The 27,322-nt window shown below is 40.2% G+C and overlaps 1 protein-coding gene across 2 annotated transcripts in view; it reads left to right on the plus strand.

The window, feature by feature from the left end:
• CARMIL1 (capping protein regulator and myosin 1 linker 1) overlaps positions 1 to 27,322 on the plus strand; it is a 405,018-nt gene that overhangs the window by 218,058 nt on the left and 159,638 nt on the right. For both annotated transcript variants that reach the window (XM_077492299.1, XM_077492300.1), the window contains exons 9-13: positions 6,536 to 6,611; positions 6,722 to 6,810; positions 18,274 to 18,368; positions 25,899 to 25,985; positions 26,300 to 26,403. In XM_077492299.1, the coding sequence (XP_077348425.1) occupies positions 6,536 to 6,611; positions 6,722 to 6,810; positions 18,274 to 18,368; positions 25,899 to 25,985; positions 26,300 to 26,403 (451 nt within the window). The remainder of the gene's footprint in view (positions 1 to 6,535; positions 6,612 to 6,721; positions 6,811 to 18,273; positions 18,369 to 25,898; positions 25,986 to 26,299; positions 26,404 to 27,322) is intronic.

Consider the following 27,322-nt stretch of genomic DNA (forward strand, 5'->3'; position numbering starts at 1 on the left):
AGCTGAACAAAATCACGGCAAAACTCAGTAAAACCGCTTTGAAACGCTCAGGTGTGAATGCAGCCTGAGATGCTGAAGCTCAAAAAATGCTAATAGCCTACTGTAGTGTGCATGGACACCTAGGATAACACTATCTAGCTTCTAGGAGCAGAAAAAAATGCTAATAACCACTTCTAGGCGCTTAAAAAAACAAAAAACGCTAGTGTACATGATGCCTAAATAGAAAAAAAAATTGATTTCAATTGGATAAAAAATTTCTTCAAGCGGTTTCACTTGAATAGTTTCCTTCACAGAATTAGATAACTGACAATTTTTTTTTTTCTTTTACTGTTTACCTTTATTGTTTTGACTTGACCTGACAGTATATGAAGTAAGAAATTGCGCATCGATGCTGATTTTGTGTTACTGGCACTGAATACTGTGTTGGCTGATCGCCAACTTCAAATCAACCATTGTGCTTAGTTTCTGTATAGTGGGTTTCTGGCCAATCTAATCCTAGTGTGTTATGCCAGCTAGCAGCCTGCTTTATTTATTTCAATTGAATCCACACTGTGCTTGCCCATAAATCTTGTCGTTTCAGCATATTTACAGAGATCTTCTAAACTGTTTTTCTTCCTCAAGAAAGCAGTTGCTGTGCTCCTTATCACGGTGAATATCAGAATATGATGCATTGCAGAGCAGATGTAGTTTGTGTTATTGGAGGTACCTTCTAGTGGACAATGCAGATTTTACCTGGTTTACCAAAGTGAAAACAAAGAAAAACAGGCTTGCCATTCAATAAATTAAGAACTAGAAAGTGTGTCAGAATAATTATGTGCATTATTTTAGCCATTAGAAAGCTGTGTGACTTAATATATATATTATATACATTCGTATTTATCGGCATATAACATGCATGTGTTAACACACACCCCAAGTTTAGGAGGGAATTTTAAGGAAAAAACTTACATTTAAATGCCCATCAATGCAGCCTTATCATTGTCCATCTGCACGCTTGTCAGTGTCATTTGCACCCTTGTCAGTGTCCATCTGTAGCCTTCTCAGTGTCATCTGCAGCCTTGCCCAGGCTGCAGTTAAACTGCAGTGACAAATCGGTGTCACTGCAGTTTGAAAATGGCACCGCCGAGATACACAGAGCCGGTCCTGTGTATCTCTGCTCCTCTCGTAGCCTCCTCTCATAGGACTGGGCGTGACTATGAGAAGAGTCGTGCGCCGTCCATATACATACTTAGCCGAGTGTACTCGGCTAGGCTCGGATAGCTCCGCTCACAGTCACGCCCAGTCCCTGTGTTATGTCCATCATAGGGCGGGACTAGGTGTGACTGTGATCGAAAATAGCCGAGTACACTCGGTTATGTATAGATATCGGCGGTGCTCGCTCCTCCACTCACAATCAGTGGGGGATCGGCGGGGATGTGTGTATAACACGCACCCACGATTTTCCCTTGATTTTAAGGGGAAAGGGTGCGTGTTCTATGCCGATAAATACAGTATGCAAAAATAAAATGTGTGTGTTTTAGTGAGACATCCTCATTAAGTTTTTATTACGAACATCATTATTACATCATTGCATTGAAGGTCAGGAGAAATGCCTTGTTTATGTAATCCTGTTGTAGGCCTTGGTAGGGCACGTGCCAAAGTAATTTATACTAATTAGCTTGTATGACATCCTAATTATATGTGTTACTAGTATAACAAGTTGACTGATTTAAAAAAGAATAGCATTTCCTGAAGCGTTCCATATTCAGGAAGGGACATTTGACAAGACATGTCTTTACTATTGAAAAGGAACACCTTTACATTTTCATATTGGCAAGGTCAAAGATTATTCACATTGCTTTGGTAGGCAATGATCAGGAGATGGCAAGCTGTAGTGACAATAAAATGAAAGACTTGTGTAACAATCTTTAATAAGTGTTTTAGTTTGTTTAACATGTGCTTCAAAACCCTAGCTAATGTCTGAGTAGCTGATGTTGACAGAGTTTTTACAACTTCCTCTTTCATTCAGTAAAACGCAGTTTATTTGCATTGCTGTTAATAAATGTTAGGATTTTTTTTTTTTTGTGTTGCAACAAGTTACATTACTCATACTGACCCTAGTACTTACTAATGCAACTTTGAAATAAGGCTAAAAATACAAATAAAAATTCACTAAATTTTGCAGATTGCAGTAGTGGTTGCTGCTGACTACCATATCTGCAGTATTTAGATTCACTATGCAATGCACAACCTGCACATCTAAACAATAGGGTTAATTTACTAAAGGTACACAATCTGTGCACTGCAAGTGCAGTTGCTCTTGATCTAAGGGGTGAATGCAAGGAGAATAAAAAACTGCATTTTTGCTTTCACATGATTGGATGATGGAAATCAGCAGAGCTTCCCTTCGGATCTAGGGCAGCCACACTTGCAGTGCACTTCTAGTGCACAGTGTATTTGCCTTTAGTAAATCAAAACATAAGAATGCAATCTATACACTGGGGGAGAACCTCTGGGGGAATCTAGGATGGAAAAGGACCTGGGGGTCCTAGTAGATGATAGGCTCAGCAATGGCATGCAATGCTAAGCTGCTGCTAACAGAGCAAACAGAATATTGGCGTGCATTAAAAGGGGATCAACTCCAGAGATAAAACGATAATTCTCCCACTCTACAAGACTCTGGTCCGGCCTCACCTAGAGTATGATGTCCAGTTCTGGGCACCAGTCCTTAGGAAGGATGTACTGGAAATGGAGCGAATACAAAGGCCAACTAAGCTAATAAAGGGTCTGGAGGATATTGGTTATGAGGCAAGGTTGCTAACACCGAACGTATTCTCTCTGGAGAAGAGACGCTTGAGAGGGGATAGGATTTTAATTTATAAATACCGTACTGGTGACCCCACAATAGGGATAAAACTTTTGCGGAAGGGAGTTTAACAAGATACCTGGCCACTCATTAAAATTAGAAGAAAAGAGGTTTAACCTTAAACTACGTAGGGGGTTCTTTACTGTAATGCCCCGTACACACAAGCGGAATTTTGTTGGAAAAACCATCCAAGATTTTTCCGACGGGATTCCGCTCAAATTTGGCTTGCATACACACGGTCACACAAGTTCTCTGAACTTTCAACTGTCAAGAACGCAGTGACATACAACACTATGACGAGCCGAGAAAATGAAGTTCAATGCTTCCGAGCATGCGTTGAATTGTTTCCGAGAATGCGTAGGAATTTTGCACGTCGGAATTGCTGCAGATGATCGGAATTTCCGATCGGAACTTTTTCCGACCGAAAAATAGAGAACCTGCTTTCAATCTTTTGCTGGTGGGAATTCCCCCAGCAAAAGTCCCATGGCGCATGCACATGGTCGCATTTTCCGACTAAAAGCTCTCATCGGACTTTTGCTGGTGGAATTTCCGATCATGTGTACGCGGCATAAGAGCGGCAAGGATGTGGAATTTTAAAAAATTATTAAGTAAGCACCTGAACGACCGCAACATACAGGGATATACAATGTAATACTGACATATAATCCCACACTTCTGCGGCAAGATCTCATAGAAGTGGGGATGGGTACCTGTCAAAAACAGGTACCCGCTTCCCCCAAAAAGGTGCCAAATCTGGCACGGAGGACACTGAGGCAGAAAAGAAAACTATTTTTTACTGTCTGCTATAATACATATTCAGTTAAAAAAAAATGTCTTCATCAGTTTAGGCCAATTTGTATTCTGATACATATTTTTGGTAAAAAAAAATCCCAATAAGCGTTTGATTGGTTTGCGCAAAAGTTATAGCATCTACAAACTACGGGATAGATTTATGAACTTTTTTGAATTTCTTTTATTGTTTTTACTGGTTATGGCGCCTATCAGCGATTTTTAGTGAGACTGCGACCTTATGGCGGACAAAACTGATCCTAAGTGACACTTTTTGGGGACCAGTAAAACCAATACACTGATCAGTGATAAAAAAAAAATGCTCTGATCACTGTATAAATGGCACTGGCAGGGAAGGGGTTAACATCAGGGGCGATAAAAGGGTTAAATGTGTTCCCTCGGCGTGTTTCTAACAGTGTGGGGGAAGAAGTACTGACAGGAACAACACAGAGATCACTGTTCCTGATTACTAGGAACAGACAATCTCCATGTTTGCCCCTGTCAGAACAGGGATCTGCCTTGTTTACATCCCCGTTCTGACTCCGATCGCGGGTAGCCGGTGGACATCGGCTTCCCTGAACTTCTGATCTATACGCAGAAAATAGTTAACAGTGGACAATGCAGGCTCCAGTCAGTTTAAGAAAGTAAGGGGAGTGGCTTGTCATTTTAAGCTGCAGGGCTGTGTGTTTCTATTGATGCATGCAGTGTTGGTAGACTTAACTCTAGTCCCTGTATTTAAGGGTGGCTCCATAGCACAGTGCATTAGAAAGAAGCCACCCTGAAACTGGAAATATAGGAGTAATCATTGGCTGCGGCTTAAACTGGTAAATAGGCAGGGATGAAGATGCATACTTGGTAACTGATTAAATCAGCTGCTGAAAAATAAACTTTTGAGGTTTTAATATTGCTTTAAAATTAATATTTGGAGAAAAAAAAACCGCTCATGATGGATTATTGTATTTTTTTTTTTTATTTTTTTTTTTATAAATGTGTTGAAACAAAATGAGTTGTTTTTGGTACGGTTTCTTAAAAAGTTCTGAATGAGTTAAGAGGTACCAGTTTATAAAGGTGCAGGGAGTATGCAGCTGATATTCCAGTTTTTGGTTGATGCTGAAGAGTGAAATCATGTGATAAATTATTATATCCTATCGAAAGTTCTGGGGTCAACCCACTTGCCTTGATTAAAAAGTGCTCCAATCTCCTTGTGTGTTTTTATTTATTTATTTTTTTTTTTATGCATTTCATAAGCAACAGGAGATGCTGAAATATCAGTATAAGGGCAGGAACACATAAATCTACTGGGAGGGATATTAACAGAGTCTGGAATTGAAGTATATCTAAATCCAAGAGCAAAACGTGGTATGGTGCTGTTTACTAGTCCTTTTTAATGTGGTGACCACATTCATTTTTATTTTTCCAGGCTTTTTTACCCTTTATGCTCTTACTGGTGATCCTGCCAGTAACACACTTCCTGTCTTAAGGTGACAGTGCTCATTCATTGTACTGTGTCTTTGAGGCAGCAGAACTGTCAACCTCGAGCAGGGAGTACATTAGGACTACTGACGCTAATACAGGAGATCTGTAATTCTCAGATGGGAACTGGGCAAAAATGACAACACTGTCTGAAAAAAACACTGCAGAGTGTACAGGAACTTGCAAAGTTACTGAATTTCAGATAGGAATAACAGGTATTTTTTTTTCAATTCTCAAACGGATTTATCAAAAGCTTTCCTTGATATAAAAGGAAGAAAGGGGAAGTTTATCATTGGGGTTTGCATACACTTTAATGTAGAGTATTCTCCCTCTTGGAGCCTTGAAGGCACACAAGCACATATTCACCAGCCCACTAACTAACATAATGTGTAAGACAACAGTAGTAATATTGGAGACAATTCGTAAAAAACTCTTCAGTATGTTGTGATGAAAAGGTAGATACTGACATCAAATTATTATTATGTTTATAAGGGAGCGTTTTAATCTGTCCAATCTCCATTCAGGACCAGGTTTACCGACACAGGTGCATACCTGTCAATTAGAATGCAGCAGCTGAAAGCGTACACCTACAGCTCCTAATGTTGCATCCATGTGGGTGCACGGCCTCAATTGCACCCTGTGTGCATTCAAGGCCGTGCACCCACATGGATGTCATATTGGGTGCAGTGGCTGTACCCCTGCTGTCTCTGAATTCCAAATGACAGCAATGTGATTGCTGATACGGAGATTCGCACAACACCTGTGCATCCCCATGCCGGTGAAAGACCACCCTGCATGGGACATGAAATAAAATGCCCCATACGTATCAGGTCTTGCTTTTCAAAGTAAACCAATCCTCAATAATGAGTTACTAACTTTGTAAGAAAAATGTTCAGACTTTGATATTATACAGGCAATGAACATATTTTATTAATAAAGTGGTATTGTCACTTAGATGCAAGAGATAATTATGGTTAATTTGATATTTGACTTCTGTTTGACAGGTTACATCTCTTTAGTAAATGCTAGGTTGGTAAAGGGATTTAGAATCATATAGGAAAGTAGATGATTCCTTTTAAGATTTCACATGAAAATGATTCAAACAAATGATAACTGCCCCAACCTCTATCTGTCCTTAACAGCAAGGAAATTCCTAGCTCAACTTACCAGCCAGCTTGCAACAAACGGAATATTTCTGCCTACCTGTTCACATTAAAAATAGGGGTTTAGTTTGCATATGGAAATTAAATTTGGTTGATTTTTACCTTTTTGAATATCTTGAAACAACTTTTCCATAAAATTGAAAATGTTTTATCTGCTTGCAGCCGTTCTATAAATATGTATAGTTTTATTATTGTCATTTTATCCTTTTGCAATTTACTGTAGTAGTAGTATACCCAAATTTGTTTTTTGTATATTCCTCTACAGAGATTTGATACCTATTGTAGCAGCTTTAGAGTACAATCAATGGTTTACAAAGCTATCATCGAAAGATCTGAAACTGGTAAGAAACATTTTCATGCTTGAAAGACATCTTCCACTAATGTTTCATACATATTGTAGATTTAGTGTTTTTATTGTTATGTGAGCTGATCTGTCTTTAACTTATTCCAGTCTAATGACGTTTGTGATCAGATTCTGCGTGTGGCAAGCAGATCTAGTCGTTTGGAAGAGCTGGTTTTAGAAAATGCTGGACTTCGATTGTAAGTGTGTCTAAAGCCCCTTTAATGTGTTTGAGAACCTTTTGAAGTTGTTACTAATGATGCGATTATAAAACAAATAAGTGGTAGTCAGATCTAGTTAAAGTGGTTCTAAAGGCAGAAGGTTTTTTTTTTTTTATCTTCATGCATTCTATGCATGAAGATAAAAAAAACTTTCTGTGTGCAGCAGCCCCCCTAAATATTTACCAGAGCTCCATCTCGATCCAGCAATGTTGCACAAGAGACTTGGCTGTCTGGAACCCTCCCTCCTAATTGGCTAAGACACACACCAAATGCCATTAGCTCCTGCTGCTGTCAATCCAAGTCGGTGAGCCAATGGGGAAAACAAGGGGGCGGGGCCAAGCTACAGCTCCATGTTTGAATGGACACACAAAGCAGCAGCTCGGCTCAGGTGCCCCCATAGCAAGCTGCTTGCTGTGGGGCCAGGAGCGATGGCAAGGGACCCGAGTAAAGGAGAATTTGGGCTGCTCTGTGCAGAACCATTACACAGAGTGGGTAAATATAAAATGTTTAAAAAAAAAACAAGACTTTAATATTACTTTATGCAAGTTAAGATGAATGCACATTGCCTTAGTTGATTTTACAAACTTGAAGCCCAAGATGTTAGTGATCTATTCTTCTAAGCTTTAACTAAGTGATTTTGATATACCCTTGCTGTTCTATATTTACATAAAGGCCATATATATGTATCTTGGGCAGTAAGGTTAGTGTCTTTGCTGGACAGTTAGTAAAATGATACAAACTAGACTCACAGATGTTCTGTTTGCAAATAGTCTGTGCAGGTTGACCGTATTTAAATAAGAGGATGGATCAATAATGCAAAATCACTGTGCAGAACTTCTAAACAGGAAGCACAGCTTTTATCTGTGACGAGCAAATATGTCTTCCCAAATTCTTAAACACAAATAAAAACAAGCATTTTGGCACATTGACACAGTTTTATTTATTCTAAAGCGGAGTTCCAGCCGTGTTTACAAAAAGTGTATCTGCTGACTTTTAATAAACACACACTCGCCTGTCCCATGATCCAGCGATGTGGCCACCCGAAGCATCGATCCTCTCCCCAGTGCCGGCATCACTAGTGTGGGCACCCAGCTGTGACCGCTTGCGGCTTCACAGCTGGGTGAACACTGCACATGTCCGAGTCGTGCTGCGCGTCCTGAACTTCTGCTCACATTGCCTAGGCGGCGTGAGTGGGAGCTGGCTGCCTGTCAAAACTAGGTACCCGCTCCCCCCCCCCCCCCCAAAAAAAAATGACATGCCAAATGTGGGAGGTTAGGAGTCCTCAAAGTGGAAGTTCCACTTTTGGGTGCAACTCCATTTTAAGCCTATACAATTTCAAGTGATGCTAAAGTCTCTATTTAACCACTTGCCTACTGGGCACTTAAACACCCCCCCCTGCCAATTTTCAGCTTTCGGTGCTCTCACACTTTGAATGACAATAACTCAGTCATGCAACACTGTATCCAAATGAATTTTTTGTCCTTTTTTTCCCCACAAATAGAGCTTTCTTTTGGTGGTATTTTGATTACACCTGATGTACTGGTGGCCTATCTCATTTCTTGTGACCCGAACAAGCCAGAAAAGTACAATCACCCCCCAAATGACCCCTTTTTGGAAAGTAGACATTCCAATGTATTTAGTAAGAGGCATAGTGAGGTTTTTGGTGTTTTTTTTTCCCCACAATTCTTTGGAAAATGAATATTTTTTTTGTTTCTTTTCCCACAAAATTGTCATTGTAATAGGTTGAGAAAAAAAAATTTTTGAGAGAAAAGGAGTCTGAGCAGGCCAGATACCACGTCCCAATGTTTGTAAATACAACAAAGGAGAAAAAGGGCCAAGGAGGGGCTGGGGAATCACCAACCCCTGGGACTTTAACAGTATCGAATCAAAAAATATTTGCAAAAAATTTGAAATAAAATATTACAATTTTATTCATAATATACACAATTATAAATTAAACATTCATAAAAACAGTGATTTGACATCAATTTGCAAGAACAAGCATATTGGCATTTAATCACATTTTCCATTCACCAAACAAGAAGAATGAATAAAAGGCAAGCTGCAATCATTCTCAACATGTTTCGCCCGGAATGGGCTTCTTCAGGAAAAACTGATTAAGCAGCCAAAGAAATAGCACTAGAGTAGTAAAACAATAAAACATGAATGTTACTATAAATTAGTGCATAAAGTAACAACAATTAAGCAATAGTCCAAAATGGGATAATGAAAGCTAATTGTTATTGATGATCTTTAAAAAATTTAAATTGTTAGAACAGATACATATATTAGGTGTAGTGATTAAACTATAGAAATTATTACAATAATTATCTCACCGATATTGCCCAAGGCTCCACGAATCAACAAATCATGTCCAAAATATGGAGTCAGAGATTGTTTTAGGACAACGTTAAAAAATCTGTAGTCATTTGGCGATAAAATCGCAAAACATAGGAGATATTTGTCGCCTATTGGGGATCTGCAGAGAGGAATAAAACGGTCAAAGTAGACAAAATGAATTGAGAAAGGGGAGGGAAAATGTATTGGACCCTATAAGAAGAAAGGGGCCAGTATTAAGTTTGAATAAATATGTCATAATATAATAGTTACCCAAGTAATAGTGTTGAATCAATGGAAATTACTGAAAAAGATTTGGTGGGCTTCAATGATGTGTCAGAGTCAGCTCATAATCAATATGATGTATTGATAGCAGGCGTAAGGGTTAAAGCTGAGGCAAGAAAAAATTACACTTAGAAAAAGGTCTGTATAGTAAACAAATAGGTAAGCAATCCCAAGAACCTCATGTAAGGTCCAATAGATTGGATCACCAACGAGGTCATGGCTTAAGATATCAGTGGTAACTGAAGTGCTGAATAGGCTTACCATTGTAGCTGCGTGATATTGGTAAATATGCGTCTAGTCCCATCAATTGCCAAGAGGCAACTGATAGGAATGAAGAGTTTTAAGCCTCTCCAGCTGCGGGCGGAAGGAAACAAGGGGAAGGAGGGGCTGGCCAGGTGTCCTCACAATTGTAAGGAGGTGCGCATGCGCGGACATCGCGTCACGGCTCCATGTCTGAAGCGCATCACGTACGGATGCCTCGGCGGCCATCTTGGAAGATCCAAAACACAGCGCAGGCTCGTGCGGTCACGTGGTTACGTTCCGCACGGCGTGCCCATATAATGAGAAACCAAGCGGCCATTTTTAAGAAGGCCGATGCCCTGCTTGTCAGACAGATCAATAAACATAGAGAACAATGCAGCCGACACAGAGCACGCCCATCTATGGTAAAGCACTGTGTCAAATGCCGATCCCATTCGATAGAGACCATAGCCTAATGCATACGCGGATACAGCTAGAGACAAATGCAGTCAGCTCGCAGGACATTCAATAGAAAAAATGTCAAAAGAGAGATATAGTAAAATAAAGTAGAAACTTATATATACTAAACATCATTCTCATCTAGGCACAGTATCCAATTGGTATATTACAACACCAAACATACGGTGTAGATCAAGCTATTGCGGGGGCGTCCTTGTATCTGTAAATCTCCCCGAGTTTGCCAATGCTCCAATTAGCCACAGTTATGAACACTCAAAAAAACTCTTTTAATTTAATTTTGTGAATCTTTTGAATTGATTACAATCTTACATTTTAATAGGAGATTTGCCGCCCATTTTTTGAACTGGGTTTCTGTACGGGCGCCCCGGGGAACATGAACCACTCTGTTGAGACCTGGTAATCAATCAGCGTCTCAACCTCCAATGTCCCCCACATCAATGGGATTTTTTGGCTGTTACAGGTTCCTTTTTCTTTACAATTATCATTATCACAGCCAATTTCAGACTGATAGTTTAGCTCGCTATAGGACGCCCCCGCAATAGCTTGATCTACACCGTATGTTTGGTGTTGTAATATACCAATTGGATACTGTGCCTAGATGAGAATGATGTTTAGTATATATAAGTTTCTACTTTATTTTACCATATCTCTCTTTTGACATTTTTTCTATTGAATGTCCTGCGAGCTGACTGCATTTGTCTCTAGCTGTATCCGCGTATGCATTAGGCTATGGTCTCTATCGAATGGGATCGGCATTTGACACAGTGCTTTACCATAGATGGGCGTGCTCTGTGTCAGCTGCATTGTTCTCTATGTTTATTGATCTGTCTGACAAGCAGGGCATCGGCCTTCTTAAAAATGCCCGCTTGGTTTCTCATTATATGGGCACGCCGTGCGGAACGTAACCACGTGACCGCACGAGCCTGCGCTGTGTTTTGGATCTTCCAAGATGACCGTCGAGGCATCCGTACGTGATGCGCTTCAGACATGGAGCCGTGACGCGATGTCCGCGCATGCGCACCTCCTTACAATTGTGAGGTCATCCTGGCCAGCCCCTCCTTCCCCTTGTTTCCTTCCGCCCGCAGCTTGGCGGTGACGTCAGACGCTGCCGAGCTGGAGAGGCTTAAAACTCTTCATTCCTATCAGTTGCCTCTTTGCAATTGATGGGACTAGACGCATATTTACCAATATCACGCAGCTACAATGGTAAGCCTATTCAGCACTTCAGTTACAACTGATATCTTAAGCCATGACCTCGTTGGTGATCCAATCTATTGGACCTTACATGAGGTTCTTGGGATTGCTTACCTATTCGTTTACTATACAGACCTTTTTCTAAGTGTAATTTTTTCTTGCCTCAGCTTTAACCCTTACACCTGCTATCAATACAGCATATTGATTATGAGCTGACTCTGACACATCATTGAAGCCCACCAAATCTTTTTCAGTAATTTCCATTGATTCAACACTATTACTTGGGTAACTATTATATTATGACATATTTATTCAAACTTATAGGGTCCAATACATTTTCCCTCCCCTTTCTCAATTCATTTTGTCTTCTATGACCGTTTTATTCCTCTCTGCAGATCCCCAATAGGCGACAAATATCTCCTATGTTTTACGATTTTATCGCCAAATGACTGCAGTTTTTTTAACGTTGTCCTAAAACAATCTCTGACTGATATTTTGGACATGATTTGTTGATTCGTGGAGCCTTGGGCAATATCGGTGAGATACTTAATTATTGTAATAATTTCTATAGTTTAATCACTACACCTAATATATGTATCTGTTCTAACAATTTAAATTTTTGAAAGATCATCAATAACAATTAGCTTTCATTATCCCATTTTGAACTATTGCTTTATTGTTGTTACTTTATGCACTAATTTATAGTAACATTCATGTTTTATTGTTTTACTACTCTAGTGCTATTTCTTTGGCTGCTCAATCAGTTTTTCCTGAAGAAGCCCATTCCGGGCGAAACATGTTGAGAATGATTGCAGCTTGCCTTTTCTTCATTCTTCTTGTTTGGTGAATGGAAAATGTGATTAAATGCCAATATGCTTGTTCTTGCAAATTGATGTCAAATCACTGTTTTTATGAATGTTTAATTTATAATTGTGTATATTATGAATAAAATTGTAATATTTTATTTCAAATTTTTTGCTAATATTTTTTGATTCGATACTGTTAAAGTCCCAGGGGTTGGTGATTCCCCAGCCCCTCCTTGGCCCTTTTTTCTCCTTCATTGTAATAGGTTATTTCTCTCATGTGGCATGTGTATACCACAAATAATGCCCCAAAATACATTCTGCTACTCCTGAGTATTACGATACCACATGTGTGGGACTTTTTCACAGCCTGGACACTAAGGCTGGGTTCACACTGCAGCGGTTTATGAAAACGGATGTGATTCGCACCGCACTGCAGTGCAAATCACATCCGATCTCTGTGCGATGCGAGTTCAGCCATACAGATAGTATAGCTAAATTCGCATCGCACACGGGCCAAACTCGCACAGGACCCTTTTTTTGGTCCGCAGCAGAATTGGATCGCATGGGTGTTCACACCATGCGATCCGATTCCTGTCCAAGTTTGCAGATCGCACTGTGATATGCGAACTGATCTGGGGGTGTCATTAACGTTTCACTGACACTCCCAGCAGTTCGCATAGGGCAGTGTGAATTGCCGCCGGGAGGTATGCACTGCGGGAACCCGCAGCAGATTTGCGGCGTTCCCGCATCGCTGCAATGTGAACCCACCCTTAGAGAGGCCCAACATGCAGGGAGCACTATCACGTGTTCTAGGAGCATAAATTACACATCTAACTTGTTGACTACCTATTACATTTTTGAAGGTCCTGGAGCACCAGGACAATGACACGTGACACTGACGTGGCACTGATGGCAGATGGCACTGATACGTGGCACAGATGGCACGTGACACTGATGTAACACTGATGACAGATGGCACTAATACGTGGCACTGATGACACGTGACACTTATGACAGATGGCACTAATAGGTGGCACTGATGACACGTGACACTGACAGGTGGCACTGGGGACATATAGCACTAGGGATAGGTGGCACTGGGGAAAGGTGGCACTAGGGATGGGTGGCACGTGACACTGGGGATAGGTGGCACGGATAGGTGGCACTGGGGACAGGTGGTACTGGGGACAGGTGGAATTGATAGGTGGCACCGGGGACACATGGCACGGACAGGTGGCACTGGGGACACATGGCACGGACAGGTGGCACTGGGGACAGATGGCACTGATAGGTGGCACTGGAGACAGATCGTACTGGGGACAGATGGCACTGATAGGTGGCACAGGGAACAGATGAGCATGTGTGTGTGTGTTTTACTGTGTGTGTACTCACTGTCACTGATGCTGCAGCATGGAAGCTCTCCCTCCTCACACGCTGTCTCTGTGTGAGGAAGGGAGCCGGCGATGAGAGATTATCTCATATGTTTACATATGAGATCACCGATCATTGGACAGGCCGATCGAGTGCTAAATGGCCGCTGTGATTGACCATTTAGCACGATCTGTAATTGGCTGTGTGCGAGGGACACGGCCAACACAGAACTTCCCCAATGCGTGCCCGTGGCGCCGCGCATTGGGGAAGTAAACAGGAGGACGTCCAGGGACGCCCTCCCGGCAGTTAGTGTCCACTCTGTAGCCGTCTTTTGGCTATAGGGCGGACACGAAGTGGTTAAAAAAAAAAAAAAAAAGTTATACTTGCCTGCTATGTAAAGTGGTTTTGCACAGAGCAGCTGTGATCCTCCTCTTCTCGGTCCCTATTCGGCGCGCCTGGTTCCTTCCATCTGTTGGGTGCCCCCACAGCAAAGGGCTTGCTATGGGGGCACCCAAGCCAAGCCACAGCTCCCTGTGTCCATTCAGACGGAGTTGCGGCCCATCCTCTTTTCTCTCCTCATTGACCTACTGACTGATTAATAGCAGCGGGAGCCAATGACACCACGCTGCTTTCTCAGCCAATGAGGAGGGGAGTCCTGGGCAGCCAAGACACTCCTGCAACGTCTCTGGTTCTAGACGGACCTCGGGTAAAGTAGTAGGGGGGTTGAAAGGGGCTGCTGCACACAGAAGGCTTTTTATCTTAATGCACATAATGCATTAAGAAAAAAAAACTGCCTTTACAACCACTTTAAATGCACATATGCAAATTAAACCATCTTTTTTATTTTTTTTTGCTTTTTTATTAACCTGGGTGCATTTACCAAAGATGTAATCACAGTCCAGAGCATATTGCAGTCTATGTCCCAGGCAGCATTTGTCTACATGCATATTGCTGCATTCATAATATGGTGCAGTTGCTGACATTGGTCAAAGACTTCCTGTTCACCTCCCCATGTAGAGAGGAGGGGGGGGGGGGGGTAAGTGTAAAGTACTTAGGGTGGGTTTTACAAACCCACCGTCCCTGTGCCCTGACTAGCAAAGTTGACCAGTTCTCTTTAAGGCCCATTTTATAGATATCAATTTTCCAGCATGAATATGCATTTCTCAACTAGACATCGCATTTATTACCGTGGCTAGTTCACATCGTTGTGCTGAAACCTAGCTCATAACAGGTCTACAGTAATGAATGGTAAACACTCTTAAAGTGATACTAAACACACAGTCTAAATTACATTATCTCTTCTCTTTCTGTATATGGATAATGCCACTGTAATTATTTTAATTAAAATAGAACATGTCAAATGACCCAGCTCTTTCCCAGCCTGTCTGTAGGGAAACATTAGCAGTAAGAGCTTCTAATTTGGGAAGACATATTAGCTCATCATGTTCAAAATAAAAAAACACAAAAAACAAAACAGCCTTTGGAACATAGAGTAAAAATATAATATCAATCAACTGTTTTAAATTGAGATTATATATATATATATATATATATATATATATATATATATATATATATATATAAATAAAATCTTCATTATTTTTTGATAATAACATGGTGTGGGCTTTTTTTTTGCCGGTCACAGGCTCTGTCACGCCCCTCCATTCTGTGTCTTAGAATAGGAGGTGAGGCCTCCATCAATCAAGATATAATATCCATGCCCCCATTGTGTTTAACTGGTTAGTGTCCATGGAGGAGGAGGGAGGGAGTGGTTTGTCATTTAACAGAGTGTATACGCCCACATGTGTGACTCTATAGACATATGGACTGCTCAGATATAATGGGGAGGAAATGCTCAGCATAGAAACTCACTGAAAACTAAGCAGGTGCACTAGCTGCCAACTCTGCTCTGTAAAATCTCCAACTGCAGTGAGGACATAAACTGAAGAGTCAGATAGAGAACAGAAGGATCAACCAGATTTTTTGCTGAATACAGAAAACGAATGCCATAGTGACTGAATTCGAACAGCATGTATTACAGCATTTATTGATCGTTTTAAATTTATGTGGGATTACTAACACTTTAAAATATGTGTACTATACACTGATATTGCTCTTTGGTGCATTTGCTCTCTGGAAAATCATTATTGTCTATTTTTCACTTTTTTCACTTTCATAAGGAATGAAAAAACTAATTACTGGTATAAAAGGCAAATGAAAACGCCTAAAAGTTCATATGTACAGCACAAAATTGTAGATTACTGCATATACTAAAATAATAATAAAAACAAGTACACGCAGTGCCTTGAAATAATATTTATACCCCTTCACCTTTTCCACATTTTGTCACGTTACAACCAAAAATGTAAATGTATTGGGATTTTATGTGATGGACCAACACAAAGTGCCACATAATTATGAAGTGGAAGGAAAATGATAAATGGTTTTCAATTTTTTTTTTTTTTTTTTTTTACAAATAAATATGTGAAAAATGTGTCGTGCATTTTTTGTATTCACCCCCCCCCCCCGAGTCAAAACTTTTGTCAAACCACCTTTCACTGCAATTACAGCTGAAAGTCTTTTTGGGGATATCTCTACCAGCTTTGCACATCTAGAGTGAAATTTGTGCCCATTCTTTGCATAATGGCTCAAGCTCTGTCTGATTGGAAGAACAGCGTCCGTGAACAGTCATTTTCAAGTCTTGCCGCAGATTCTCAATTGAATATGCTTTGATCTAAACATTCCATTGTAGCTTTGGCTGTATGTTTGGGGTCATTGTCCTGCCTGAAAAGTGAACCTCTGCCCTACCCTCAAGTCTTTTGCAGACTTTAACAGGTTTTCTTCTAAGATTGCCCTGTATTTGGCTCCCTCCATCTTCCCATCAACTCTGACCACCGTCCCTGTCCCTGCTGAAGAAAAGCATCCCCACAACGTGATGCTGCCACCACCATGTTTCACGATGGGGATTGTGTGTTTAGAGTGATGTGCAGTGTTGGTTTTCCACCACACATAGCATTTCTCTTTTAGGCCACAAAGTTCAATTTTGGTATCCTCTGACCAGAGCACTTTCTTCCACATGTTTGCTGTGTCCCCCACATGGATTCTCATAAACTGCAATCGGGACTTCTTATGGCTTTCTTTCAATAATGGCTTTCTTCTTGCCACTCTTTCATAAAGGCCAGATTTGTGGAGTGCATAACTAATAGTTATCCTGTGGACAGATTCTCCCACCTGAACTGTGAATCTCTGCAGCTCCTACAGAGTTACCAATTGGCCTCTTGGCTACTTCTCTGATTAATACTCCCCTTGCACAGCCTGTCAGTTTAGGTTGACGGCCATTTCTTGGTAGCTTTGCAATTGTGCCATAATCAATACATTTTCAGAAAATGTATTGAACAGTGCTCCATGAGATGTTCATAGCTTGGGATATTTTTTTATAACCTAACCTTGCTTTAAACTTCTCCACAACTTTATCCCTGACCTGTCTGGTGTGTTCCTTGGCCTTCATGATGCTGCCTGTTCACTAAGGTTCTCTAACAAACCTCTGAGGGCTTTACAGAGCAACTGTATTTATATTGAGATTAAATTACATGCAGGTGGACTCTGTTTACTAATTAGGTGACTTCTGAAGGCAATTGGTTCCACAAAATTTTAGTTAGGGGGCTGAATACAATTGCACAGCACACTTTTCAGATATTTATTTGTAAAATTGTAAAAAATTGCAAACCATTTCTCATTTTCCTTTCAGTTCACAATTAAAGGGTTTGTTAACCCGTATAAGACAAACTCTGCCAAACCCTCTATTAGAGCCTGGCAGAGTTCACTGCGTAAGTATTTTGTAAAACTTTTTTGTAATTACCTATTTTGAGCTGTCTTCAGGCCGGTCACATGACTAGCGGCCGCTGTACAACTCAGATGGATGGATACTGCAGGAGGGGTCGGGCTCTCCCTCTGATGATAGCCGAGGAGATCACATGGCCGCTCAGCCTCTCCTGCAGTAACCCTGGAAACCGGGCGAGAGTCACATGACTGGCCTGAAGACAGCGCTGAATAGTTATTTACAACATTCTTTTTTATGAAGAATGAATGCGGTGTGCTATGGTAGGATATAATAAAGCGGCTGGCAGTGAGCATTTACAAATTTTTTATTTTGCTAATAGCGTCGGGGTGGGGGGGGGGACGGACATGGAGACGCACGGACACTAGCTGTCAGGCAGGAAGGAGGGGGAGAAAGGGGGTACAGGAAGTGGAGGGTTCTGGGTTTGTTTTTTGTTTTTTTGTTTTTTTACAGTTTAGAGGGGGGCAGATTACACTGCACAATTTCTGTGCTGTCTAATCTGCTTTAAGGGACCAGGAATTTTTTTTTTTGGGTGTTGACAAACGCTTTAAGTGCCACTTTGTGTTGATCTATTACATAAAATCCCAATAAAATACATGTACTTTTTTGGTTATAACATGACAAAATTTCAAGGGGAATGAATACTTTTTCAAGGCACTATAAAAGTTCACAAAAACAGATTGCTGCATATTAGTTTTTTTTTTTTTTTAAATATACAGATTAAAAAGTCTATGGTTATTTACCCGAGCAAGTCACAAATGGATATATTTTTATAAAAGTATATTCCGTCCAATCACCAGAAAGCTGTTGAGTTGGCATTACAGATTACCCCCAACCTCTTTCATTATGCAGATTGTTTTCTTAATTTTGACCTGTTTTATTTCTACACAGAGATTTTGCACAGAAGTTGTCCAGTGCCCTTGCAAACAATCCAAACTCAGGACTTCATACTATAAACCTTGCAAATAACCCTCTAGAGGATAGAGGTACAGTAATTGAGTTTTTCTATATATGATAAGAGGATTTGTGCTCATTCTCTTGGCTTTGCCTCTGTAATGGAGTATCTTGCTTCATTTAATTGTATTGTATATATGTTGTTCATGCATGAGTGATAATTCTTTTTTGTACCCTCTTAAAGATTGCCTTATAGGTTTCTTCAGACGCAGCAGCTTAGAAATAGGTTTCACTGAGACTGTTGGCCAGTCTTTTTTATAATGAACTGGTATACTGTTCTCCTCAGTGTATGCATGCTGAAAATTAGCAGAGCTCAAGTCAAAATGCAAATTGTGGAATGTAGATTTTTATTAATTTTTTAAATATCTTTAACCACCTTAATACAGAGCACTTTCACACCCTTCCTCCCCAGGCCGTTTTTTCGGCTTTCAGCTCTGTCGCACTTTGAATTACAATTGCGCAGTGATGCAACACTGTACCTAAATGGAATTTATAATCCTTTTCTTCACACAAATAGAGCTTTCTTTTGGTGGTATTTAATCACTGCTGGGTTTTTTATTTTTTACAAAAAACAAAGTTTTTCTTCAGTAAATTTTGCAAATACATTTTCTCCCTCACTAATGGGTACTGATGAGGTGACACTGATTAGGTGGCACCGATGAGGCACTATTATGCCGCACTGATAGGTGGCACTGATAGGTGGCACTGATGGGCGTTAAATCTGAACTCCAGGTAAACCACTAAATACACAGTTGAAATAAATGTATGTGAATTTCAGATGTTTGTAATTCAGTTTAGCCAGTTGTGTGATTCGGGCATCCTGCCAGACAGCAATGTCGTGGACCTTTCTCAAAACTACACTACATTTAAGCAATAAGTCTAGTCCAAAACCCACCCTAACATGTGACCAGATGGTGAAGCAGCAGCACATTGTTGGTTTCATCTCTGAGTATTCCCCTCCTGTAAGCATGTACAAGGCAAAGGAGCCTCGATTTTCCTTAAAATACAGTTTTTCTCTTACAGAAAACTAATATAGAGACATACCGTGCCTTGAAAAACTATTCCCACCTTTTGACATTTTCCACATTTTGTTATGTTACAACCAACAATGCAAATGTATTTTATTGGGATTTTATGTGATAGCCCAACACAAAGTGGCACGCAATTGTGAAGTGGAAGGAAAATACTGGTTTTCAACATTTTTACAAATAAATATCTGAAAAGTGTGGCGTGCATTTGGATTAAGCTCCCTTTATTCTGATATCCCTAACTAAAATCTAGTGGAACCAATTGCCTTCAGAAGACCCCTACTTAGTAAATGGAGTCCACTTGTGTGTAATTGAATCTCAGTATAAATACAGCTGTTCTGTGAAGCCTTTAGAGGTTCGTTAGAGAACCTTGGTGAACAAACAGAATCATGAAGGCTAAGGAACACAACAGACAGGTCAGAGATAGTTGTGGAGAAGGTTAAAGCAGGGTTAGGTTATAAAAAAATATCCCGAACTTTGAACATCTCACTGAGCACTGTTCGATCCATCATCTGAAAATGGAAAGAGTATTGCAAAACTGCACACCTACCTCAAGACATGGCCATCCACCTAAACTGATAGGCCGGGCAAGGAGAGCATTAATGAGAGAAGCGTCCAAGAGGCCTATGGTAACTCTGTAGGTGCTGGAGAGATCCACAGCTCAGGTGGGAGAATCTGTCCACAGGACAACTATTAGTCATGCACTCCACAAATCTGGCCTTTATGGAAGAGTGTCAAGAAAAAAGCCATTGTTGAAAGAAAGCCATAAGATGTCTTGTTTACTAATGGAGCACAATTGTGAGCCAACAAACATGAATGTAGTGACTTACTACGAGACTACAAAGAGTAAGTTAATTTCTCAAATTCCACCCTTTGGGCTCCTTCTGCTAATTTTATGTTAGAAGTTTGGTGAGTGTTGATTCATGCTTTTCAGTCTTCTTGGAGAAGAGAATGTGCTATTATTGGGCTTGGAGTTATTGCTTTGACCCAAGTACAGTCCAGGAACAGGAGGAGGAGGAGTTCTTGGACCAAAAATTGGTTGCTTAATCGTGACCAATTATGTCATATGCCATTGCTGCGGGAGCTCCAGGAGAATAATCCGGATGATTTTTGTAATTATCTCTGGATGACTTATCCCTGCTTTCACCAACTCTTGGCATTGGTGACCCCCTGTATTAAGGAGGACACATGCATGAGGCTTGCCATCACTCCAGAGCAAAGGCTCATAGCCACCTTGCGGTACTTTGTGACGGGGAGAAGTCTCCAGGACCTCAAGTTTACCTCTGGGTTCTCCCCCCAGGCTCTGGGACTCATTATTCTAGAGACCTGCTCAGCCATTATTCAAGTACTGCAGAAGGACTGTATTAGGGTAAGATTTTACCTTTTTAAGATCACATTCTATGTATTAATGTTTTCTAATGTATTTTATTAATTTGTTGATTACGTAATTATCAACATTGTAATATGCTGTGAATGTCCTCTTTGTCCTCGTATATGCTGTAAACTTTTCCTGGTCCTTTTTTGGCCTACATGCATATTTTCCTTTACTAACCTGCCCAGCATGCTATCCTGGCCCCATATACACCTAGTCTAATAACTTAACAATGTTTTTTTTGTCGGCTACATTTTGGGGCTTACCCTAAACAACCCCTAAAATGTGTACAAATGTTGTTATTGTCCTCAAATTCAGTCAGAGTGCAAGAGAAATTTTTTTTGGGGCCCAAACTCATTTGGAACCCCCCCCCCCCCCCCCAAAAAAAAATGCTAAGTCAACAGATACAAATACTATATCTGCTGAGTTTGCAAAACCATTTATGATTTTCCTTCCACTTCACAAGTATGCACCACTTTGTGTTGGTCTATCACATAAAAATCCCAATAAATTTACATTTACGTTTTTGGTTGTAACATGACAAAATGTGGAAAATTTCAAAGGGTATGAATAATTTTTCAAGGAACTGTATTTGGGTACTACTGGTAGTTCTTGTAAAAATACATTTGACTTTTTTTTTTTTTTTTTTTTTATCTCTGCCTTGAATTCCAGTATAATGTCCTTGATTGCTTTAACAAACACAGAAAATGATGTATAGAGTTGACACAAAAAGCAGTGATTTACACATAGCGCTGATAATTTACACAGCTTATTGTACACTCACATCAGTCCCAAGGAGCTTAAAATATAAGGTCTCTAACACAGACACACACACACGTACATATTTGGGCAAGTCAGTTAAAAGTGGTAGTAAAGTCTGTTCTCTTCACTTGTACCTACAAGTAAGCTTACAACCAAACTTACCTGTAGGCAAAATGAATATCACCTAAATGTGCAGTGTTTAGGAGATATTTACATCGGCAATAGCCGATGATGTCACACGCGTATGCGCACTGATGATCTTTATTCAGGGCACACAGTACGCTGCTGAATGCAGAGCGCCATACCATCATCAAAAACCCCGGTATTCAGATGGGCAATGCCTGCGAACCCAAAACGAAAACAGGGTGAAGATGGAAGCGCTGTGGGATCTGCAATAGCTCTGTGCTGGAGGACTCTGAATGCAGGTAAGTGTGTCATAATGTGCTTGTATGCAGTGCATATGAGCACATTATGGCTTAGACCTGCAGGGAACCTTATTTTTTTTATTTTTTTCCCTTTGCCCGATTTACTACCCCTTTAACCTACTGGTAAGTATTGGGAGCGTAGCGAGGAAACCTGAGCACCCAGAGAATATTATCACAAGCACAGGGAGAATGAGCAAACTCCTTGTAGGAGATCCCAGTGCTGCAAGGCAGAAGTGCTAATCACTAAGCCATCGTGCCCCAGTGGAGATCTGACACGTGCAAAAACATTGAAAATCTGCCCAGATAATGTTCTGGGTGGGAACAAGCCAGGCGCCGTAAAATAAAGCTTACCATGAACTCAACTTTAAAGCTGTGTTCGATTCAAAAAGCTATTGAAATACATAAAGCATATGTGAATTGTTTAACCTGACGATGGATTTGTAATACTCGGGTCCTTCTCTTTCTGTGGTTAGGCAGTGTAGCTTGGTTAAGGCTCTATTCCCATCCTGCCTATTGTTGAAGAAGCAAAAACTAAAGGATGAAGTCATCACTCTTCTCTCTTTTAGTAAGCTCCAGCTGACAACACTGGACAATGCAATAGAAGCTGCGTGGCTCACAAAGCTTGACCCTTTCTCTTCCAGTCTGTGCCGAACATTAAATTAAACAAATGTCAAGACAGAATTGGGGTACTTACAGCCAGCTTTTTTTTTAATTTATTTCAAGAAATGGTTTAACTTTAAAGCTGCACTCCCAGGCACATTTACCAGACGCCAATTGATGGAGTTATGTATTCATTAAACATCTTTAGACATATTTTAAATTCAAGTAGTGTAAGTATCTGAATATAACTTGATACCAGGGCAAATAATTCCCTGTAGAGCATAACTTGGACTGAGACATGCTAAAAAAAACATGTAGACAGAGGTGGGTGAGCAGAGGATTGAGCTGCTGCCCATTAGTGACCCGTCAGACTGGTGGCAAGCAGGTGACCAAGCTGTATTGTTACTCTTCAAATATGGATCATTTAGACCACTTGCCAAACTATGTTGGACTGGATGCACAGACATTCAAATCATTTGGCATGCAAAATTACTCTTTAGATTTTTACCTTGAATTCTGCTTTAACTAACTGACCTCCAGAAAATTTACCCCCTTCATTACCAAGGCTACTTTAGAGCACTGTTACTTTAACTGAAAATTGCATGGTCACACAATGCTGTACACAAAGCATATATTGATTGGTTTGTGCAAAAGCTATAGCATTTACAAAGTGGTGTATATATTCATATTTTATTTTTTTATACTAGTATTGGCGGTGATCAAATGTTAAATATTAGTAGCTATAAACATGGCAATAAATTACTACAGTGTATTTGCACAGAATATTGTCTTTACTTTATATAGACTGCCGAAATTGAATACAAAGGTACTTACAGTTCCCACTTGCGTGTTTTAGCACAGTATTAACTGATGTTTTGAAGACAGGCTTTTGAATTTTACTTTTATCATTTTGGATTCTTCTGGAGCTTTATTCTACTGATGAATTCCGCCCCCTCCTTAAATTTCAAGCCACCTCTCCCATAGAATGCATGAATGGAAATTAAACAGGACATAATTAACTTGACAATGAACAAAACCGCTTGGAGGTTGATAAAGGAGGTATTGATATTAGTTATTATCTAATAAGTGGATATAAGAAAAGATTGCACGTCATTTTATCTTCATAAATTTGTATAGGAGTGGGAGTTATCCTTGCTGAATGTCGGAGGAAAATATATCCTTTCACAAAAGGTTGAGATCTTCAGCATGTAATAGTTCTTTTTTTTTTTCTGGTATTACCTATGTAATTTTTTTCTAATAGTTGGAAAGTTATTTTTCCCCCATTCATATTCATCTGTATTTTTCTGAAGACAAATGTCTTACATGTGGGTGTAATCCTCCTGCACTAAGGCAGGAGAACCAGCTAACAATGGTTTTGGGAGATCACAATTCATGTGTCATACTTTGCAATAATGGGGATAGATATGTTTTTTTATGCAGTGCATGTTTGGAGTGCAGATCTTCAAAGCAATCCAACTGCCAGCAGGCAATTTCATCACATGTCTGATAGGGCAACCAACACGTGGAAAAGGACCTATACACAAAACCCCTTGGCTATATAATTGCACATGCTTACCAAAATAGTGACACCTACATAACAGGACATTAAAGTGATACCAAAGTCTTGTCTTATTTTTCGTTAAAAATAACAAACGTCATACTTACCTGCTCTGTGTAATGGTTTTGCACAGAGCAGCCCAGATCCTCCTCTTCTCGGGTGCCTCTTTGGTGCTCCTGGCATCTCCCTCCTGCTGAGTACCCCAACAGCAAGCAGCTTGCTATGGGGGCAGCTGAGCCGAGCCACAGCTCCCAGTGTCCATTAAGACATGGAGCTGCAGTCTGGCCCCACCCCCTGCCCCTTTCTCGCCTCATTGGCTGACTGACTGATTAACAGCATAATAGCTGTCTCAGCCATGAGGAGGGGAGTCCCTGGCAGCCGAGACACTCCAACTTCGCTGGATCTAGATGGACCTTTAGGCAAGTTTTAATTATTATTATCTGTGTCAATGGACACAGGCAGTGAGGCTCACTTGCCACCTCATTCCTTTAAACATGAAACACATTTGAATTACACAGGTTCTGAGGCTGATTTAATACAAATATGGCCAAGTGAGTTTAATTCCGGTTTCCTCCCACACTCCAAAGACCCGCTGGTAAGTTAATTGGCTTCTTTCTAAATTGGCCCTAGTTTATGAATATGAGTTAGGGACCTTAGATTGTAAGCTCCTTGAGGGTAGGGACCGATGTGAATGTACAATGTATATGTAAAGCGCTGCGTAAATTGACGACACTGTATAAGTACCTTTAATAATTTCCACCTTAATCAGCCACAGAACCTGTGTAATATGTGTTTGTTTTAAAAGGCTGATGTGGCAACCCTACTCAGGATAGTGCCACGATAAGATGTGGCTTCCTATGGGGGCCCACCAGGAAGATGCGGAGCCAGGGGTGCTAGTGGGGGACCCTAGAATAGGTGGTTTGGGGATGCTCTGTGCAACTCTATTGCACAGAGCAGGTCAGTATAAACCTATTTATTATTTTAGAAAAAATACTTTACAAACTAAAATATATTGAAATAAACTGGTTCAAGTTTCCCTTCTAAAATATGAAAACTGTATTTTTAATCCAACTTCAAAATGCAATATGCTTTTTTTTTTTTTTCCTGATGTGAAATACATATCCTTCTGAAATGAATTAGTGTTATCCCAATTATGTAAAAAAATCCAATTCCATGTAATACAACTAAATGTGTTAATTTTAGGTGAAATATTTGTCACTGCTGATCTGTATCAGTGTTATTATCCATGTGTATACATAATTTCTAAAAAAAAATTTAATCCCTCTCCAAAATCTAAAAGTGCTTGCATTGTTAAATCTAGCTACAAAACGAAATGTGCTCTTTTTAATGCTTAGACCAGATACAGTTAGCATTTGCTGCTGGATTTGGTTCACATAAAGTTAATCAGTACCCTTTTTGCACTTGTTGCCGAGTACTGCGTGGAACTTCCAAATGCCATATAAACTCAAATTCTTTTCTAGTAAAGATGAGTTAATAGACTCCTTTATTTTATTTTTTTCCAGAATAACATGATTTATTAATTAATGGATTTAGGACTCAATAATTGTGTGATTCTTTACAGATCAGACAAGTCTACGTGCATTAATTAATTTGCTCATCTCTATTCCTGCTTCATTATACTTGATGCAAACCAAGTGACGTATTTGTCCTGTATCCACAGAATGTTTCCATACTTTTCTGTTAATCATAATGTCATTCTATCAGTACAAAACATAGCATTGGCGATATATAACTTGCCTACATGTACAGTAATGCATATGTATATCAATGTTTTTCCTTTTTGTTCTCTTTTGCAGGTGTATCTTTTTTAAGTATACATTTTGCCAAACTCCCCAAGGGCCTGATGCACTTAAATTTATCAAAAACCTCAATATCAGCCAAAGGTATCATTATTTATCTTTTTATTTTTAATTTTGTGAAAATTTCTAAAGACATGGGTTGATTGTGAGGCTTTTTCTGCAACTATTTCACCTTTTTACCTCATGAGCTATATATCACATCTTTTTAATAGCTGACACATAATACTAATTAGCAATCATACTAACCTGGCTCATCTTCATAGCTGTGTGTGTAATTGTGAATTTGTTAAATTCCTTTACCGTGTAGTGTTTCTGTTTTGCAAGCTATTAAAAAATAAATAAATAAATGTTACCTCTTTACCGACCTCATTTAATTGTGTTTCTGTTTGTATCCCTAGGAGTAAATAGCCTGTCCCAGTCACTAAGTGCAAACCAGCTGATTGCCAGCACCCTTACCCACCTTGACCTCTCAGGGAATGTACTTCGTGGAGATGACCTTCCTGTAAGTACAGCAATTTCTGATTCTGTCTTGGCTTTGTGACAAATCTGACTCATTTTTATTATAATTATTTTGAAAAACACACTGCGCCTGAGCTTCCACACATGACTTAAAAATCTAGTTTACATAGTCTACACTACAGCTACCAGGCGCAAAGCACATTTTTCACATTATTAGAGACTGCAGTACATCTATTTCTGTCTCACCTGAAAGTCTAATTAAGTTTGTGGTTCATCCATCCTCAACAGTCTGCTTCCCTGTTGATGAGCTTTCTCCCCACCTCCTTATGGCCACCAAGATAAGTGTTCTGAATTATTCCAACAGAAGTGCAACCAGCAAAAAAGCACTTTTTAAGCCATTTGTGTCCCAGTTTGAGAGATTTATCGTCACTTCCTGTGCTGTTTCAGGGACAGGAAGTATGTCTCCTTTGAAGACAGACAAAGGTTTTAACCCTTTCCCACTCTATCCAGAATTTTAAAAAAGTGTTTTAGGCTGGGTTCACACTGCTGCGGTGCGAATCACATCCGATCTCCGTAGCGATGCGAGTACAGCCATACAGATAGTATGGCTGAATTTGCATCGCTCCCGCAGCAAACTCGCACGGGACCCTTTTTTTTGTCCGCAACAGAATCGGATCGCATGGGGGTTCACACCATGCGATCCGATTCCTGTGCGAGTCGGCAGATCGCACTGCGATATGCGGACGGATCTGGGGGTGTCATTAACATATCATTGACACTCCCAGCCGTCCGCATAGGGCAGTGTGAACTGCCGGCGGGAGTAATGCGATGCGGGAAAACGCCGCGGATTCGCGGCGTTCCCGCATCGCAGCGGTGTGAACCCGGCCTCAATGATAAGTAGTAGGTTTAAAAGTAAGCCCATACTTCTGTTGCTTAAAAGCCCTTTCTTGGTGCACCTTGGG

This window comes from Lithobates pipiens, unplaced genomic scaffold (genome assembly GCF_037356315.1).
Source record: "Lithobates pipiens isolate NorthernLeopardFrog02 unplaced genomic scaffold, aLitPip1_a1.2 Scaffold_19, whole genome shotgun sequence".
NCBI lineage: Eukaryota > Metazoa > Chordata > Amphibia > Anura > Ranidae > Lithobates > Lithobates pipiens.